We start from the raw sequence: 17,850 nt of genomic DNA, 5'->3' as shown, positions 1-17,850 counted from the left end.
GGGGTCACTATATCACATGAAATAAATATGTATTGAGGTAACTGGTTACTTTATCAAAATGAAACATACGCAGAATCACATAATGTGGTCTGCGCATATTACTTCAATACATTATTTTAAACAGTCGTAGTGGCTAATTAAAAAAAAAAAATAAATTTAAAAAAAATGGCAAAATGTCAACCCTTTTATTTTGTTTTGTAACATGCGCAGAATCACATAATGTGGTCTGCTCATAGCTGTACCTCAGTACTTATTTCAAAAAGTAATCATATACAGTCCGAATTTCGATCTTTTAATATTTTAAAAATGTAATGTTACTTTTCTAAAAAGGGCAATATTTGGCTTTTTTTATCATAAATCAAGTCATAAATGAACAAACAATTACAAAGCTGTTTATTGAAAAAAAAAATCTATCCTACATACATGTTGAAAGAATTAACAATAGTAAACTGTAGGGTAACCCATGGCATATCCAATTGCTCACAACAATCGCAAAACTGTGTAGTAATAAACGCAAACTACATTTTATTAATATTCTTAGGAACTTTAGTTATATTTCCGTTTAATGATAAAACTTTCGCATGCATTTTCAGTCATGAGTATAGATTTACCCATGTGCACTTGTTTATAAAGCAACACCGCAGTCGAATAAGCGTAGCAGTCGATCCACCAGCGTGGTCAATGTACAGTAGTAAAATAAGTACTGTATTGAAATCAAGTACTGTATATATGTATTATTGTAAAAAACCCTTAACCATCATTGTTTCTCCACATAAATACAATATCTAAATGCACTAAATGGTTTAATCATTCTGAGTAAGTTTTAAATAGTTATGTTTAATCAAATCAATTAAAACTGTTTCTGCTCGCGGCAGATCTTGCGTTTGCGTCTTTGTAAAGAGGTTGCTATGTACATTACTTATTAACTTATTAATATCTCTTTCCACCTTGTTCCCCATCCATTCGTTCATCTCTGTAGATGAAACCTTGTCTTGATACGGCCATATCTCTCAAATGTCTTTTCTTTGCTTGCGTTTTCAAAATAAGCATAGTGCAAACAGCTATGCATATTACGAAGATACCCAAGAATGCGATGGAAGCCAAAATAAAGACAATAATCCATACATCGGATTCTTCATTTACTGTAACAAATAAAACTCTTAGGTAAGTTACTCTCATACATAAGCATACACACTTATTTTCATACTATTATCAGCAACAAGTAATCGTGATATTTCCAAACTAATCTAAATCTGTATCTTTACACTTACCCTCTTTAACCTGTATGGTGTCTAAATCAAAAGTAATATCTTTACTATCTGTAGCCATCAACGCCCGTGTGAACTCCTCCCTAATCTGTTGTTCAGATTGTCCAGTTACAGCTACTATGCTCATGTCCATAAGTAGGCTTCCCTGTCTAAATCCCACGATTTTGATCTCTTTCACAATATCAGAGCTGGCAGCAACAGTTGTCATCTTAAGAAAAAGAGAAACATGATATAAATCATTTAGTGAGAGGTATTTTTAATTAAAGGTATTTGGATATGATTCATCAGAACATATTACATCAACTGCCAATCGCATATTGTAGTATTCCCGTTTAAGTACACCTTAATTTTATTTTAAACCAAACTTACTGAACAAGAGTGGCAATTGAGAAATGTAGTACCTAGAGTTATTGAAATTATGTAACTCATTGGAAAAATGCATGCCGCATCTATGACAATGCAACATATGGTTGTCCTTTTTAAAGTTTGTTAATGTCTTGAATATTTTTTAATCTATTGCTCCAAAAAAAAAGAAACAAACAGGACCATATGTAAAACAGGTGCAATATCTATACCTGATTTTATCCTGTATAAATAGGTCAAAGTAGTCAAATAACATTGATACTTAATACCTCTGAAAGAGAACATGTGGTTGTGAGAAATACTTACAGTATCTTTAGCTACTCTGTATACATCTTGAAACAACTGAGTTGAAGGATCGTCTAATTCAGGTGAAAACTGGGCCTCATTATCACCAAATACGGACTGAAGATTAGTAACCAGGATAGATGTCTCAAAACACTGTCCAACTAAAAGTACATAATGTATTAATAATAGGTATTTACTTGTAGTAGTATAAAGATATTGATAATCTGTAATGTTGCTGCTACTGATTATTGATGACATTGTAATAATATAATATATTATCTAATCTATAGATGATAATCATAATAAGGAAGATGATTTGTTTCATAATCGTTGATAAAAAATTATAATTTATGTTTGTGATTATGACGAACTAATGGTAAATACCTTCATTACACGTTGTGCCACTATACGGACAAAGACAAGCGCATATACCAATATAGCAACTTGCGCCATTATTGCATTCTGCATCTGTTGTACAATCTCCTGTAAAACAAACACACAAAATCACATGATCTACTGCACATTTTAACAACAACAATCAACGTTTTTAATAATATTCTAAATGGTGTTAGATATATATATTTGAGTGAATAAACTATTGGTTTATCAAACTTAATTAGTAATATATTCAATAATTTACCTTCTTTTTCGGTTCTCAGATCTTGAGCAGTAGTACGACTGTCTTCTGATGTCAAAACTTGTGGAGTTGTAACTACGTTATCGTCTTCAGTTGTTGGATTTGGTGATGTAGTATCAGTTTTGTCGATAATGGTTGTAGTTACTTCTTTGGGGGTAGATCCTTGTTGAACAGTTGTCACTTGATTTGGAGAAGTAGTATCAGCTGTTGTTAAGTGTGGGGTGGTAATATCTTTAACTGTAGTTCCTTGACTTGTGGTAACATCTTTAACTGTAGTTCCTTGAGTTGTAACTACGCGTTGTTCAGTTGTTATGTCTGGAGTTGTAACATCTTTAACTGTAGTTCCTTGAGTTGTAATTACACGTTGTTCAGTTGTTATGTCGGGAGTTGTGGTAACAACTGTAGTTTCTCGAGGAGTTGTTTTACGCTGTTCAGTTGTCAAGTCTGGAGTTGTAATAACATCTTTAACTGTAGTTCCTGGAGTTGTAATTTCACGTTGTTCAGTTGTTATGTCTGAAGCTGTGGTAACATCTTTAACTGTAGTTTCTAAAGGAGTTGTTTTACGCTGTTCAGTTGTTATGTCTGGAGCTGTGGTAACATCTTTAACTGTGGTTTCTCGAAGAGTTGTAATTTCACGTTGTTCAGTTGTTAAGCCCGGCGTTGTTAAATCATAATTTGGAACAAATGGAACGTAAACAGAAAATTCTTGATTTGTTTTACACGGCTGAAGGGCATTGTCTGATGCAACTAATTTGATTACGTACCGTCCTGACTGAAGATCACCAGCTACCAATATTTCACCAGTGTCTAATAACTCGAATATTGAACCTGACATATCACCTTCGACCTTCATTGATAATTTAACATTGCCATTTTCATCACTATCTTCATCTACAACTGAAATATTACTAATGACTGTTGCATTGGTGGTATTAAGATGAATAGTTATATCTGGATAATCTCCTAAGAATACTGGACAGTTATCATTTTGATCCAGTAGCGTTAGGTTAACCATAGCATATGCACTCATCGGTGGGAAACCATTATCTTCAGCAATTACTGTAAGTGAGATATCCGAGTATGGTGTTTCAAAATCAAATACCCAAGCAGTAATCAAATTTCCATTTTGTTGATCGATTAGAAAAAGGTTTGAGTATTCTGACTGTAATAATCGATATGATACCATCCCATTCTGACCAGTGTCGTTATCCCGTGCATTTACAGTGATTAAAAAGGTTCCAATCGGTAGATTTTCGTAAAATGTGACATTCAATGCATCGTTATCAAATATAGGTTGGTTTAGATTTTCTTGTTGAACAAGTTCGCATCTATCACCTTCATAACCTATATAACATTGACATGTTTCTTCATCAACGCAATCTCCACGTCCATTACAGTCATCACTACAAAATGCAATGTCACATTTATCACCTGACCAGGAAGTGTAGCACTCACATTTGTCATAAGATACACATGCTCCATTACCTTCAATAAATAAAGTGAAATGGAAAGATGAATGGAAAAAAGAAATTAGGTTGTTATATGTTTTTATCTCATCAAAAATGTATAATAAAATTGTTTTTAGACGGCACTTACCAGTACAAAACGCAAGATTTTCACAAGAAGGAAGTGAGCAATTCTGTCCAGTATAACCAACATCACACTGACAAACGTTGGATTCAATACATGTCCCATGGTCATAACAATTATTTAACTGTTCACATGAAAACACAGAGCAATTCACACCTGAATATCCACTAAAACACCTAGATAAAAGACCAATACATTAATATAGCTATAAAAAAAAACCTCTTGTCTGTTTTCAAAGGCACTACATCTGTTTATGTGAAAGAGCTGTAGTATAAGTAAGACACAGTGATCATCATCATAAGCTATAAATAACTTATTTCCATCTTGAGAGGACCAATATACAGTAGATTGTGGCCGAAGTGTTCTAAAGATCTAAATACGCCAAATAATTATAAACGTGGGATGTTTCCAGACATTTGATTGGAGAAAGAGGCAGTTTAGCCAACAGCATTGAGAAACCCAACCACTTCCACCACCCATCATGCACCCTTAGTTTCTACAAACTACCGTTGCTGAACTTACTCGCAAGAAAATGTTCCATTATCCAAAGAGGCGTCTTCAATACAAACTCCATTACCATTGCAATTATTCAATTCAATGCAGTCAATTGATTCAGTGCAGTTATCTCCTTGGTACCCCACATAACAACTACACTGGTTCGGTCCTGTACATTCCCCCTGATCACTACAATAGTTCATTTCAGAACAATCGGGCAAAGCACAAGATTCGCCAGTCCATCCACTATTACACATACAAACGTCGATACTGACGCATATGCCATTACCTGTCATAAATAAAGGCAATTAGCAGTTTCTTATGAAATGTTAATCAAAAAAGTAACAATATTTACTTGGACAATATTGGTTTTGTTTTTTACTATTTTTTTTATGTTCTTAACAATTTTTTTTTCGTTGTTGTTAATTTTGTATACTGTATACTATTGAAAATTATACTTTTTATCTCAGTATCTGAACAATTAACGCTATTTATGATAACTGAATTTCATATTATATACGTTTGCTTCATAAAATAAAGATATCCAAAATAATGAATGCTTATGAGTTGAATGGAGGGAATATTTTCACAAGTCCATAACAAATATTCTTTCACATCAACTGTTCTAGACTAAATTGCTATTTCATTATTCACTTCAGATTTTACCTGAGCATCCGTCAAGGTTGTGACAAGATAACACGTCACAAGCTGAAGATTTCCATTGTTCCTGACATTCACATACATCAAAGTTAACACAGATTCCGTTACTTGAGCAATCAGAAACTGCATGACACGTTGGAACGATACTACAATCATCACCTGATAATACAGTTATTAATATTATATAAATGATTTATATATTACAGTTAAGTACTTGTCTGCTTTATATCTACTTTGTCCAAGTGTAAACTGAGGAAGGGCCATTTTTCTGGCTGTTTTACTTTATCGTTTTGATTTTGCTTTTTGCTTATTTTATTTTGTATCTCCATTGAGATCCACCCACTGATACATTGCCATATTTTTAGTAATTTGCCTTTGGATAGGTACAATCATACACTCGTTATTCTACATTATTTTTATTAAGTGTGAAAAGGTTGTCTCAGATTGAATGGCTAATTCTATTCATTTGCACATGCGCAGAGAAGTGGTTGCTTGACTAGCGTAAAAAGAGTTCAATACTCTCAACCAATAGAATTTATGTCTAGAAATTACAGAATACCGTCTTTACCTGTAAACCCTTTCTTGCATAAACATACATCCGTTGAAAGGCATTCACCGTGTTGCTCGTCTGTACAGTTATTTACACTATAGCAAGTGGCTAAAAATATATGTTTAACACTCAATGTCTAATTACTACTTAAAACACAAGCATATAATAACATCAAGTTCATTGAACTAAATAAAATATTACTGGCATTTTACCCTGCAATTAGTATATATATAAATATACAAATTAAAAACTTTAATAATTAACAATACCTTTAACATAAAGTTAATATTGTGTTCCTAAAATAATATATAATAATATGTACCTTTGTCTTCACATGTATCGCCTTCCCAGCCAACGTTACATCGACAAAACCCAGATATGCAATCTCCATTAATACAATTCGAGGTGCAGGTACCTAAAGAAATTAAATTCAATATTATTGCATAATTGTTAACATGGATTATTAAATTCGGGTTTAAAAACAATTAAATTGATAAAATCAAAGTGCGGAGAAGTTTACCATTGTTACAACTATTTCCAGACCATCCCGGTAGACATTGGCATACACTATCGATGCATACTCCACGACCTGAACACTGCTGTGGACATCCTGAAATGCACAAATATTGCACAATACTTTAATAGTCGTGTACATTTTACTTTGTATAAATAAAATTCGATAAAAATGAATTCCGTTTGGCGTTTCATAAACTTCATGAGAAAATGACGCTAGTAGTCACTTACCTATTTGCAGTGACTGTTGATTTGAGAATGACATGTCATTTGTTACAGCGACGTCGTAGACACAAGATTGAAAAAGAACAGCATTTTCTATTGTATTTTGTAGTGTTTTAAGGCATGCAGTCGTTGCAATCTGTTTATTAAGTAAAAAGTAACAATGTTTTGAATGTATCCGTGATGAGCAAATTAAACGACTAAAAACTATGCATATTGAAAAAATAAATCTCATATATCGAATTCAAGTGTTGATTACTAGATTGAAAGTTAAAAATCTAATAACCTGTCTAATTATAGAAACTCCACATTAAAAAAATAGCATTGCTCTCACATCCACAGGTTTTTGAGGAAATAACATGTTATCAATATTTAAAAGAAAATGATATGCATACAATTATTACTAAATAATTTAATCTATTAATCTTTATTACCTCCACAATATCTTGATCTAAGTCATCTGAACTGTAGATCGGTTCATATATCCTCGTGTAAGAACTATCCAACTCATCTAATGAATGAAAATTGGACGAATTCCACGACCAAGAACCATGCAGTCCACCATTAGAATTAGAGCTTGAAATTTTCCCTAGTTTCGGAAAAAGAAGAAATGTTGACTATGAAACTGAAAAAATACTATTCTCACAAAAATGTTTATGTTTTTCTAAAGTTACGGCTTTTGTTGTTTTTATATTGCTGCAGTTTTCTCCAAATGTGGGAGTCAATTATTTAATATTCAATGAATCAATAATATGTAATCTGTCTTACATGTTTCAACAAATTCAGTGACATTATTGAGATGGTAGAGGGCGCCATCCGAACCAATAAAATCGTTGTCCGTGTCATCATCCATAAGACCACAGAGGCTTTCTGTTTTACCAATAAAGCTGAGGGTAGGTGTGAGTAATAAGTTGAAGTATAGTCTCTCGATCGACTCACTAAACTGTACTTCGATACCTACTGACACACCTTAAAAATAAATAACTGATAGTTAGACAACAAAACACTAGATAATTAATAAGGCAATGTCAATAAAGATTGATAATGTTAAAACTTTAAAGCCGTATTGATAAATAAAAATAAGACTATTTTTAAATCAGTAAAAGTGTGGGTTTTTTTAATGTAAACAATTTATTCGTTTCAAAAGTATGAAAGTCGTTTCTGGATATGTTTTCTGTCCAATAAACACTGCAACATTCCACTTTAGAAATAGAGGTTAACATGTTTTTGGCAACAACAAAAATAGAAAATCAATAATTTAAACAAATACAAAAAAATCACCTGATTGGTATTCGAATGCCAAAATCATTATGGGACTTGACGAGTTACTGCTGTTTCTCAGCTCAACATCTAATAGTACTGTTGAATTTGCCAATTGGATTTTCTGCTCAGTGTTTATATCCAGTAATTCACCATTTAGTCTAAAAATGTTTGAAAAATCAAAGTTAAACACTTTGTTTAAAGGCTTAACATTGGAAAATGTTTTTTTTTCTCATATTCTTTAGGTTTGTACAATATTATAATATCATGTGTACCTACCTTAGAATTGGCAATGTTTCATAATCCGCTATCATTGGAGTGGTAATTGTCAAAACATCTTCTTTCAATTTCATGGAAATTCCTCCAGTTAATGAAGATCTGTGGCTTTCATAAAATCTTGCTTGTATACCAAAATCATTACCAATGCTTCTGCATAACCAGAACTCGCCATTTCCATAGTAATCGTACTCCACACCTACAAGGAATAGATATTTATATGGAGTGTACTTAAGAAAGACTTAATAGCCTATCTCGATGTTTGCTTCAATTTAAAAAATCTATTTTAATAACTTATTTATTATATTCTGGGAGAACACAATATGGACTCAAATTGTACATGGTCTTTGTTGTGATTACCTGATCAAACAAATAATTTAATGACAATTCCATTCATAGGGTGCTTTTTGTGTTAATCGTTCTCGTTAGCAACAGAATGCTGATACGGAGTAATTTGCCAAACAAAAATGACAGAAAAACAGAATCCACCTTAATCTATTTATTTTATCACTCATCCAATCATTAACTCAGTTCCGTCATTTTTAATTATTCATTAAAAAATAAATAAAATTGGGGAAAAATAGAAAAAAAAGGGTAAAAAAAGACACAAGAAATGAAAAGGAACAAAATATTTATAGAAAAAAAAAATGAAGATAAAATAACAAGATAAAAAAGAAAGGAAAAAATTAGTTGAATAAAGTTATTACCGTCTAATGTCACAAGATGAGGATCTCCTCCAGTTCTAGCTGGTCTTCTAATGTCACAGCATTCTCCGATCCAAGCTCGATTACACTGACATTGCGATTGACAGCTGTTTGGCACCGAAGTACAGACACCGTTCCCAGAGCAACCTAAACAAAGTAAATAATGTGCATTGTATCAATACTTATCATGAAATAGTATTTTAGTCAATACTGATTAATTAGAGTTTTGATTAGATTGAATTGATTATCGCCTTGGTTAAATATTGTTACCTTGACATGGCCGACAGTCGGGTCTATCACAGTGTTCACCTTGGCGTCCAGTCACACATATTGGTGGAATTCCACATTGGTCATCTGGCACACATTGACAAAGACAATTGTTGATAACTTGAACTTCACCAACCAAACATGGCGGACATATGTCATTCATCAGGGGACATGGACAACCGTTTGAATCGATGGTGTAAGTTTGACAGTCAGAACAGGTACATTCACACGGGCAGCTTCCATCTGGTGCTATGATATCATATGACCCATCAGCACATTGACATGAACACTAAAGAAAAATTGCAATAATGTTGAATATATTATATTCAATTATATCGTTTATTAAGTTATTAAGTTCTGAATGTTCTACAATATGCAAACTAATTCAAATTATTTAAAGCATTATATTTGTATTCTAGAAGATATACTCTGGTGAAATGATATGGTACTGTAGTTTTATGTTTAACTCAAATGTTCACATTCTTTTTTTTACTAGTGGTTGCTTGAAATTGACCACTACACGTCATTTTACAAGATATTGTTTATTATCTATTAGTGTACGTGAATTCTGTAATCCGATTGGTCAATATGTATGAGATATAATTCCGTATTTACGCCCATTTACTCAGTCAAGCAGATCAGAAGGGTAATATATTCCGTATTACCTGTTTGATGTTTCTACGCGCGCGTTGTTTATGTTTTGTATTGTATTTTTATCGTTGAGCGCATGCATAGTTGCTTATATGTGTGCATTAAGAGATAAAATCGTTGCACCCTGCTTGTTCTTACGGAATACGGGAAATATCTACGTTCTGGTTCCATATTCCCTTCGGCCTCATAGAATATGGAACCAGAACGTGGATATTTCCCGTATTCCGTGAGCAAGCAGGGTGTAACTAATAGTATATCATTGATAAGCGTGTATATAGTGTGAAGTGAGTGTTTAGTTCGGCGAAGAAGATGTAAAATGAACAAACCGGGCATGATCCATCTGGAGACATATTCCTCAGAGTAGCATCAAGACATGTACATGGGCACTCCATTATAGCATTGGTTTGAGAGACTGTGTAGCCGTCAGGACAATAATTAGGCATTTCAGTAGTCTCTGTGGTAACACTAGGCATTGGTTGGGCTCGGCACTCTCTGTTAAAGAAAATAAGTACATTTTAAGTGATATCAGTTAGGAAGTGATATTAGTTGAAAATTGATATCAGTTGGTCAGCTAGCAACAAATCATAATAAATATACAGGAGGATGGTAAAGAATCGCACCGTAACTTATAAAAACATTACCTTGTGTGAACCGTTAACTCATTCGTTTTTGATCTGTATGCGATTTGTGTTAGGTCGACTTGGTTATATGTTGTGAGCATATTCATGTTTGTAAGACCACCATATAATATGTCGGCGTTTGGTATATCACAAGGTAAACTATTATCTTTATTACAAACATCATCACACATCAAAACTGTATAGTTTGTCTGAATATCGAATGTAGTAGAAAATTGAAAAGCTGACGATGTTTCCTCTTCTGAATTCCAAGCACATCTCGTTTCATTTATTCCAACTAAATCAGGGATTAATCATGTAAGATCAAACTTCAATACACAACATTATAGTAATGAAATGTACAAACTGATTACTACTACGGTACTACATTAAAAAAAGATTGATATACTAAAATACTTGGTCGTTTCCAGCAGAATGATACTAAACAAGTAAAATTATAGAAAACAAAGCTTCTGTGTATAACATATTTCAGTATTTCAATTATTATTAGACTCTACAATTTTCCTACCAAAATTTGCAAGCCAATCAGGCAGAGAAGATTTAGTAGTGCAGAATGGTGCCACAGGTTCAGATGGAAATGTAAACACTATTGTTGGTGTCAATGTGGCATTCACGGATATTGTATTGTTCTTTTCTTCAAGTTGTGTTGAATACACGGCTCTTGTTGAACTTGTATTTGAATTAGCTACCTATAAATAGTACAAAGTGAATGGTGCGTTTTATTGACTTTAAAAAGCAAATAATTGTGAGTCTATACAGAATGCCTACCCCTTAGGAACAATATTTGCCAACTCATGACAACTTAAACTTCATACACCTTCGATATCACGAAAGAAATGTAACATATAGAACTATCATTTAATTTAACTTGATTATCTAAGTGATTAAATAATGATACAAACCGTTGGAGGTAGTACAACCAATCTATCCTTCTGTGGTCTGAGACCTGAACCAAAGCTTATATATCCACTAGAGGTAACACCAAAAGTGGTTTCCAACGAAGCCTTAAAGACAAATAGTACAATACGGTAATGATTTGTGTATTTCTTTATCAACAATTTTAAATAAAATCTTAAATACTAATCATATTTAAAGTGTACTGGACTATCATAAACTATGAAAATCCAATATAACGATACCTTTTTCTGAAATAGATTGATTGATATAAATTATCATTTCTTCTTACAATCAATATACTTACAGGCAGGTCAACAGATACGGAATACTTGACCTGGATATCAACAGATAGAGGAATAGGTACATTTCCCAACGTAACGTAATAAGAACCAATTCTTCTTTTATCAACAAATTGGTTTTCAGTAACGTAATCAAATCTATAAATAAAAATTAATTAAACTAATACTACTAGAAGTAGTTTTTATTTCTTAAAATGTATTTTTTGAAGAGGTTGTACCTTTTCCGTCTACTTTCTGCACATTAGAGATTGGTAAACCGTTCCAAAGGGCGACAGAGGAAATAATTAATAACTTTAATAATGTTTGTATGTTATTATTAGTAAATTGTACTTAAGTCTTGCTTTGCTTGCAATGTACCTCAATTGTATCGTGATTATTTTGTTATATATTAGAGATTGGTAAACCGTTCCAAAGGGCAACAGAGGAAATAATTAATAACTTTAATAATGTTTGTATGTTATTATTAGTAAATTGTACTTAAGTCTTGCTTTGCTTGCAATGTACCTCAATTGTATCGTGATTATTTTGTTATATAAGGTAAAATTACACTTACCGATCTCCCGCCTTGATTTTCATATGAATGCCCGCCTCTACAGTACCCTCATATACTACATCAAGTTGACTGAATTTTACTACATCATTTTGAAAAGTTAGCCGCAGAGATGGATTGAATTTAAAGTCTGGCTTGATTTCATATGAAATATTTCCATTCTGATTTTTAAAATAGCAACATAGTTAAGTATTGATATTATTTACATACCGATGTATATGTATCCTATAACCTTTATTAAAAAACACCATTGATACACATATATCAATTTGTTGATGGCAATCGAATACGTTCCGAGATCAGCCGTTTTGTATTCCACGATCACATAATACGTAGGCTAGCTACATTATTAACATAAAAACATTCGAAAAGCACTTACTTTGTATGTCTGTGGTTCAGTAAGATGTATGTCTATTGGCGATTTACGATTTGCAGTAACATTGTTTATGACGTCACCAAACTCCTGATGATCTCGTATGACAAGAAGTTCTATAAACACTAAATTATCTTGAACTTTATATTCTGTAACCTAGTAAGGTAAAGAGAAAGGAAAACAAATCATAATGTGTTTTTTTACATTTTTTTTTTATTTCAAGATGTATTAATTTCAATGCTGGCAAATAACAGTAAATATGATCAGATATGATATGATTAAGACATTTTAAAGACCAATATTGGGAATCTTGACTGTTTAAAACGGTACCTTGCCAATTAAACCACTTGTTTCACGCCCAGTAACTGTGGTGTCGTTGGCTATCTGTTCTTTTGTTATTTTTCCATCGATTATAAAAAGTCCTTCTGTGTCATATTCACCTCCACTGCATCCAAGTGTAGCTTTTTCAGAAATAACGGCAGAAGGATTTGTTGCCAAGCTGCAAGAAATAATTAATGTACCCTTTCAGATCATTATTATTATTACACTACCACATAACAATGTTATTATAAACATAAAGTAACTAACATGTCTTTCCATGTGGATTTATTACTGCAGTCGACAATCATGGTTTCAATAAAAGTAGCGTTTTGCTCTTCAACAATGTCGACAACAGATTCGATGAAGTTTCCAATAGAGTCCAGAGCGATTATCGTCCCAACAGATATATCGTATGAACTTGCTACTTCAAAAGTCAAAACGACAACTGTTGAATGCAGGCTACTTATTTCAGGTACATTTCTACTTCCAAGACATTTATGAAAAGGAACATCTAAAAAAGAAATAAATAACGAATAATAAAGGCGATAAAGGCGACGACAAATCAACGATGGCACAATGTGTCTTTTTTGTTTTTAGAGTTTCCATAAAATATGATTCATGATAATACTTTTTAAAATAAAATGACACAAAAAGACCTTTGAGTATGACAATGTCTTCATTTGGATATGACACTCGATCATTGATGACGTCAGCCAAAAACGAAGCATCTGGGGTATCACTTGAATCAACCATTGGAGTGATATCTAACAGATCTTGGAAATTTGCATATGCAAATACTTCATCTAGTCTCCCTAATCTTGCTTTAATCATACTGTGTCTCCCTATAATGTAATGTCATAAAGATCATTCTAATATTTTCTGCAACAGATCATTACATGGATTAAAAAACAAGAAAATCATTCGTTATGAAAGAAAGGAATAGAAAATGTGTAGAGAAAGAGAAAACAAGAAACAGTATAAATTATCATGTTATATAATATTGTAAATAAAGAAAACACTACTTACACAAGTGTTGTACCGATGTTACAGTGTGAAATATGCCCTGTCCTTGGCTAGACACAAGAACATCAAACGCATCTATGTGATCTAGTCTCTTGTTAGTAATCATCAGAACATTTCCATCTATTCTTACGGGACAATTATAAATAGTTGTAGAATTCAATCCAACGTTTATTAGTTTAACTCTGTCGTCAATGTCTATTTTATTCTTCCTTTCTGGGTCAGCATAGTTGGGATTCACAATATTAGATGGGCATTTATCTGGAATCCAAACGTTACATCCGCCAGGCTAAATCGAATATAAAATGTTCAGGTTTAGAACACGAAATTCTACGTTTAAATCGGTAGATTATAAGGGGTGAATGTGTGATGAATTATTATTCTAAATTTATACAAAAAAGTAAGTACGGTATGCATTGAATTCGTAGGTTAGGCAAAGACCATGGGCCATGATGTTACAAGTAACAAAAACATTGTAAGGTACATTGTAGTTGTTTTTTCTTTTAAAGGATAATGTCAAAATTATTCTGCTGTTGTTACTGCAGTAATTATATTTACTTCAACAAGGTACTGTTTATGAGGCATTAACTACAATAAACATGATTACTCAAAAAAGGTTAAATAATTTCGTAAACCTAATGTAAAAAAGTATACTCACTGTATTAGTAAAACACTGCTTCAAATCCAGACAACTCTGGCATGATCCTGTTGTAGTACTTAATCTTGTAAAGTTGCAGTGTGATCGTTCACAATCTAATGTCTAAGTTGATTTTAGAGATAATGTATAAATGATGTTAACGTTAACAATAAACGTTATAAATAGGCATATATATTTATATAAGGCTTTCAACATAATAAGTAAATTTAAAATTCGGCTAATTAATTTGTATAGGCCCTAGAATGTGAATAGTTTTATAATATTGTAACAATCTGAATGTAAACAACTAGACATGAAACTCGTCACTTTGACGAGTTAGTTATCCGCACAACGACAAACGCCACGTGCACGTCATACGTTGGAATATTGCACACAGATAAAGATTATGGCATTATGACAAGAACTGAAGAATATGATATGCTGTTAGTGCTGAATTCTGTCAATTTGTGTCATATAGTATATACATGCAAAGAGTATAATCTGTATACATATTACATACAGTGTAGAATAGGTGAAATTACGGGACCCGCCATTTATTCCAATTTTTAACATGGCGACGGTATCAAAATGAAACACTTAAATAGCAATTTCTGGAGGAAATTATCTCAGGAACAACATATTAACGTGTAGAAGAAATTTGAATACGTAAAATATAGATGCGCACCCTTTTAAATGTGATGAACTATTACGCAAAATATGAAAATACGACTTTTTTTATTCAACTGGCCATATGATGACGTCACAACATCCGATTGGCAAAATGTTTACATGAATTCGTATCTACAATCCAATAGCTTCCAGAAAACGTTTTAATCGTGATTATCACATTTTATTCTTACGAGCTATTACAGATTAAAATTTACTGTAAAGATGAAATTAATGACCCACGTAATTAAAATTTTTAGGCATGATGACGTCATAAAAATTAAAATATTTTTATCTCATGCTAAAGAAAGTTGATTGACCTACACAATATATAAATTTAGGAGAAAAAGGAATACAGATAAGCGTGATGCGCTCCATTGAATGTGATGAGCAATAACGAAAGAGACAAAAATCCTAATTTTTACATTCGTGTGGCCATACGATGACGTCACAATGTTTTTTTAGCCTTATCGATGCATGATCCGATATCTACAACTCATCAACTTCTAGATTTTGTAATAAAAATAAACGGTTCACGGTTTACTTTAGAAACTATGACTGTTTAAAAAAAGACATAATTTTGACGATTTTTTAAGCTTTTTCATAAAAAACGCGCACGAATTGTCTAATTCAACGTGTTCGTATGGCGTTATTTAAACTGGAAAAGGTCTAAATTGTTTTCAAAATTACTAGGAAAGACTTGAAAAATATAATTCAAGAGAAAAAAATATGTTTTTAACGCTACGTGCGCACCGCGTGCGTAAAAAATTGCGCGCCCGTGGGAATTTTTGACATGCTCAAAATGACAAGAAACGCATAAAAAGTTGATTAGAAATTAATTTTGCGCATTTTGAAATTTTAAATGCGCGTGCGCGCGTAACTTCTTGTGAAACATGCCATTTTTAATCCGTAGAAAGTTTGCCCCTGATATGACTTAAATTTTGTCAAAGTGTCAATACTAAATGACTTTTGGTTTTTAATCTATAATCAATCATTGAAATTCATAAAATTGCGCGTAAGTCACGTTGCGCAACTATGACGTCATTCAAAAATAGGAGGTGCACAACTTCACGTAAATGCCCATATGTTGTCAAAGTTATGAAATGTTATGTTTACACATTTTAGAGAAACGCGACTCACAAAAAGGAAGGAAGGATCCAAGAATAATACAGAAAAAAACTATTGATCCCATACAATAACAAGGAGTTATCCGCTTGGTATACCAAGCGGATAACTAATAATAATTACAAATCTACCTCGATATTGCTGGAGCATGTCCCGGTGGTAAAACAATAGTTGTGAAACCATGCATGACAGGTAACTGCGTCATCGGGCCCTGTACTTGTACCTGGCAGACAGGTACGAGTTGAATCACACCAACCACATCCTTCAACTTTTGCACACGACTTACAATCTTTGAACCGGATGCAGTAACTAGAAGTACATCTTGATCCCTTAAAAAGAAAATTATACCATAATCATAGGCTGCCATAGTAATTTTGTAGTAAGTCTGCTGCTTGGAATATATTATACACATGATTGTACAGTATGGAAGTATAAAAGTAGTCCCTACTATATTTTCGTCATGTTCCACGTACTATCATATTTATCATCTAGACTACCAAATAGTCAACACAGAAAGCTTAAGCTTTTACCTGCCAGCCACTCCTACATCGGCATACATTTGGTCCCTGACAAGTGCCATAGTTTCCGCAACCACCTGAACATGTAAACTGAGAACAATCTTTACCTGTCCAGCCTGTGTTACAGAAACAATAACCTCTTCCACATAGCCCGTTACCCATACATTGATTAGGACATCGATTCACTAAATTTACAGGAGAGAAAGATTTAAACACACGAACAATTTTGCTGAATAATTGCTATTATATACAGATTATACTTACGTAATACAACATTACTCTATGGAAGAGTAATCACTCTTTCTTGGGTTATCTTACCTGCTTGACGTTCGCAGACAGTTGGGTATCGCTGGCCACAATCAGCTGTTCCTGTACTGTATTTACCACTGATATGATGTACTTCCAAATATCGACACTAGACAAATATAATAATTTACTCATTACAAAATGATCATGATTTTAGCCAACCATAAATAACCTGTGTGAGTAGTGCTGAAGGCAAAAAAAGATGACCTTTATTGTGGTAATTTGTCGAAAATATGATAAATTGTAATGATAAACCTTCTACCTAATAGATTAATCAACACAATGTATATTGTTCTATAAGCAAAACATGTGAGCTCACGTCATTTTTTGATCAGAGAAACACATAGCATAATAATAAATAATTGGCGGCAAGTGGGAACTCCATAAGAATACCTCAAATTAGGTGACTCATGGAGCAAATAACAAAATGAAATTATTCAACAAAATGATATTTCCTTCATGATGTCGTTTCCGACTATCGACGTTGCAACAGAAATGACGTAAGACTCTTATGGCCCAATGTAGTGTTACCTTTTTAAATAAATCCTGATCTACTATCCAAATACGACTTGTGTCAACATATCCACCGTTTTTCATTCTTAAATACTTCTTTAATTCGTTGACATCCGAGTTCTTGGTAGGACCAATACAATTATTGCAAACTAGCCGGTACACTGCGTTTCTTTCCGACTGTGAATTATTACAAAAAATTAATATAGATATACAAATTATGATTTAGTACAAGAACATAAGGTTTAT

The 17,850-nt window shown here is 32.8% G+C and overlaps 1 protein-coding gene across 1 annotated transcript; it reads right to left on the bottom strand.

Moving 5' to 3' along the window:
* Positions 1-376: 376 nt before the first annotated feature.
* Positions 377-17,772, bottom strand: LOC144838521 (uncharacterized). Its single transcript, XM_078693918.1, has 34 exons — positions 17,623-17,772; positions 17,104-17,200; positions 16,798-16,970; positions 16,399-16,596; positions 14,498-14,599; positions 13,846-14,128; positions 13,476-13,661; positions 13,087-13,330; positions 12,829-12,997; positions 12,505-12,654; positions 12,129-12,286; positions 11,581-11,713; positions 11,282-11,383; positions 10,888-11,068; positions 10,383-10,656; positions 10,068-10,233; positions 9,094-9,379; positions 8,827-8,970; positions 8,123-8,318; positions 7,865-8,004; positions 7,352-7,552; positions 7,018-7,172; positions 6,593-6,722; positions 6,369-6,458; positions 6,171-6,263; positions 5,867-5,956; positions 5,305-5,457; positions 4,666-4,927; positions 4,150-4,319; positions 2,557-4,038; positions 2,301-2,399; positions 1,938-2,077; positions 1,272-1,476; positions 377-1,142 (listed from the first exon to the last, which is right to left on the bottom strand). The coding sequence occupies exons 1-34, from the start codon at positions 17,686-17,688 to the stop codon at positions 931-933; spliced, it is 6,930 nt and encodes a 2,309-aa protein (XP_078550044.1). The 5' UTR covers positions 17,689-17,772; the 3' UTR covers positions 377-930.
* Between the last annotated feature and the right edge of the window lie 78 nt (positions 17,773-17,850).

Source organism: Antedon bifida, chromosome 3 (assembly GCF_963402885.1).
Source record: "Antedon bifida chromosome 3, ecAntBifi1.1, whole genome shotgun sequence".
Classification (NCBI taxonomy): Eukaryota; Metazoa; Echinodermata; class Crinoidea; order Comatulida; family Antedonidae; genus Antedon; species Antedon bifida.
This window is presented reverse-complemented; position numbering and strand designations above follow the sequence as displayed.

Bases quoted from the DNA above. Each gene is read 5' to 3' on its own strand.
- LOC144838521 (XM_078693918.1), bottom strand. From the start codon at position 17,688: ATGAAAAACGGTGGATATGTTGACACAAGTCGTATTTGGATAGTAGAT. The intron at 8,971-9,093 runs GTAACAATATTT...TACTTTGTTTAG, and splicing joins CGACTGTCGGCCATGTCAAG to GTTGCTCTGGGAACGGTGTC. The intron at 7,553-7,864 runs GTGATTTTTTTG...TTTATTTTTAAG, and splicing joins GGCATTCGAATACCAATCAG to GTGTGTCAGTAGGTATCGAA.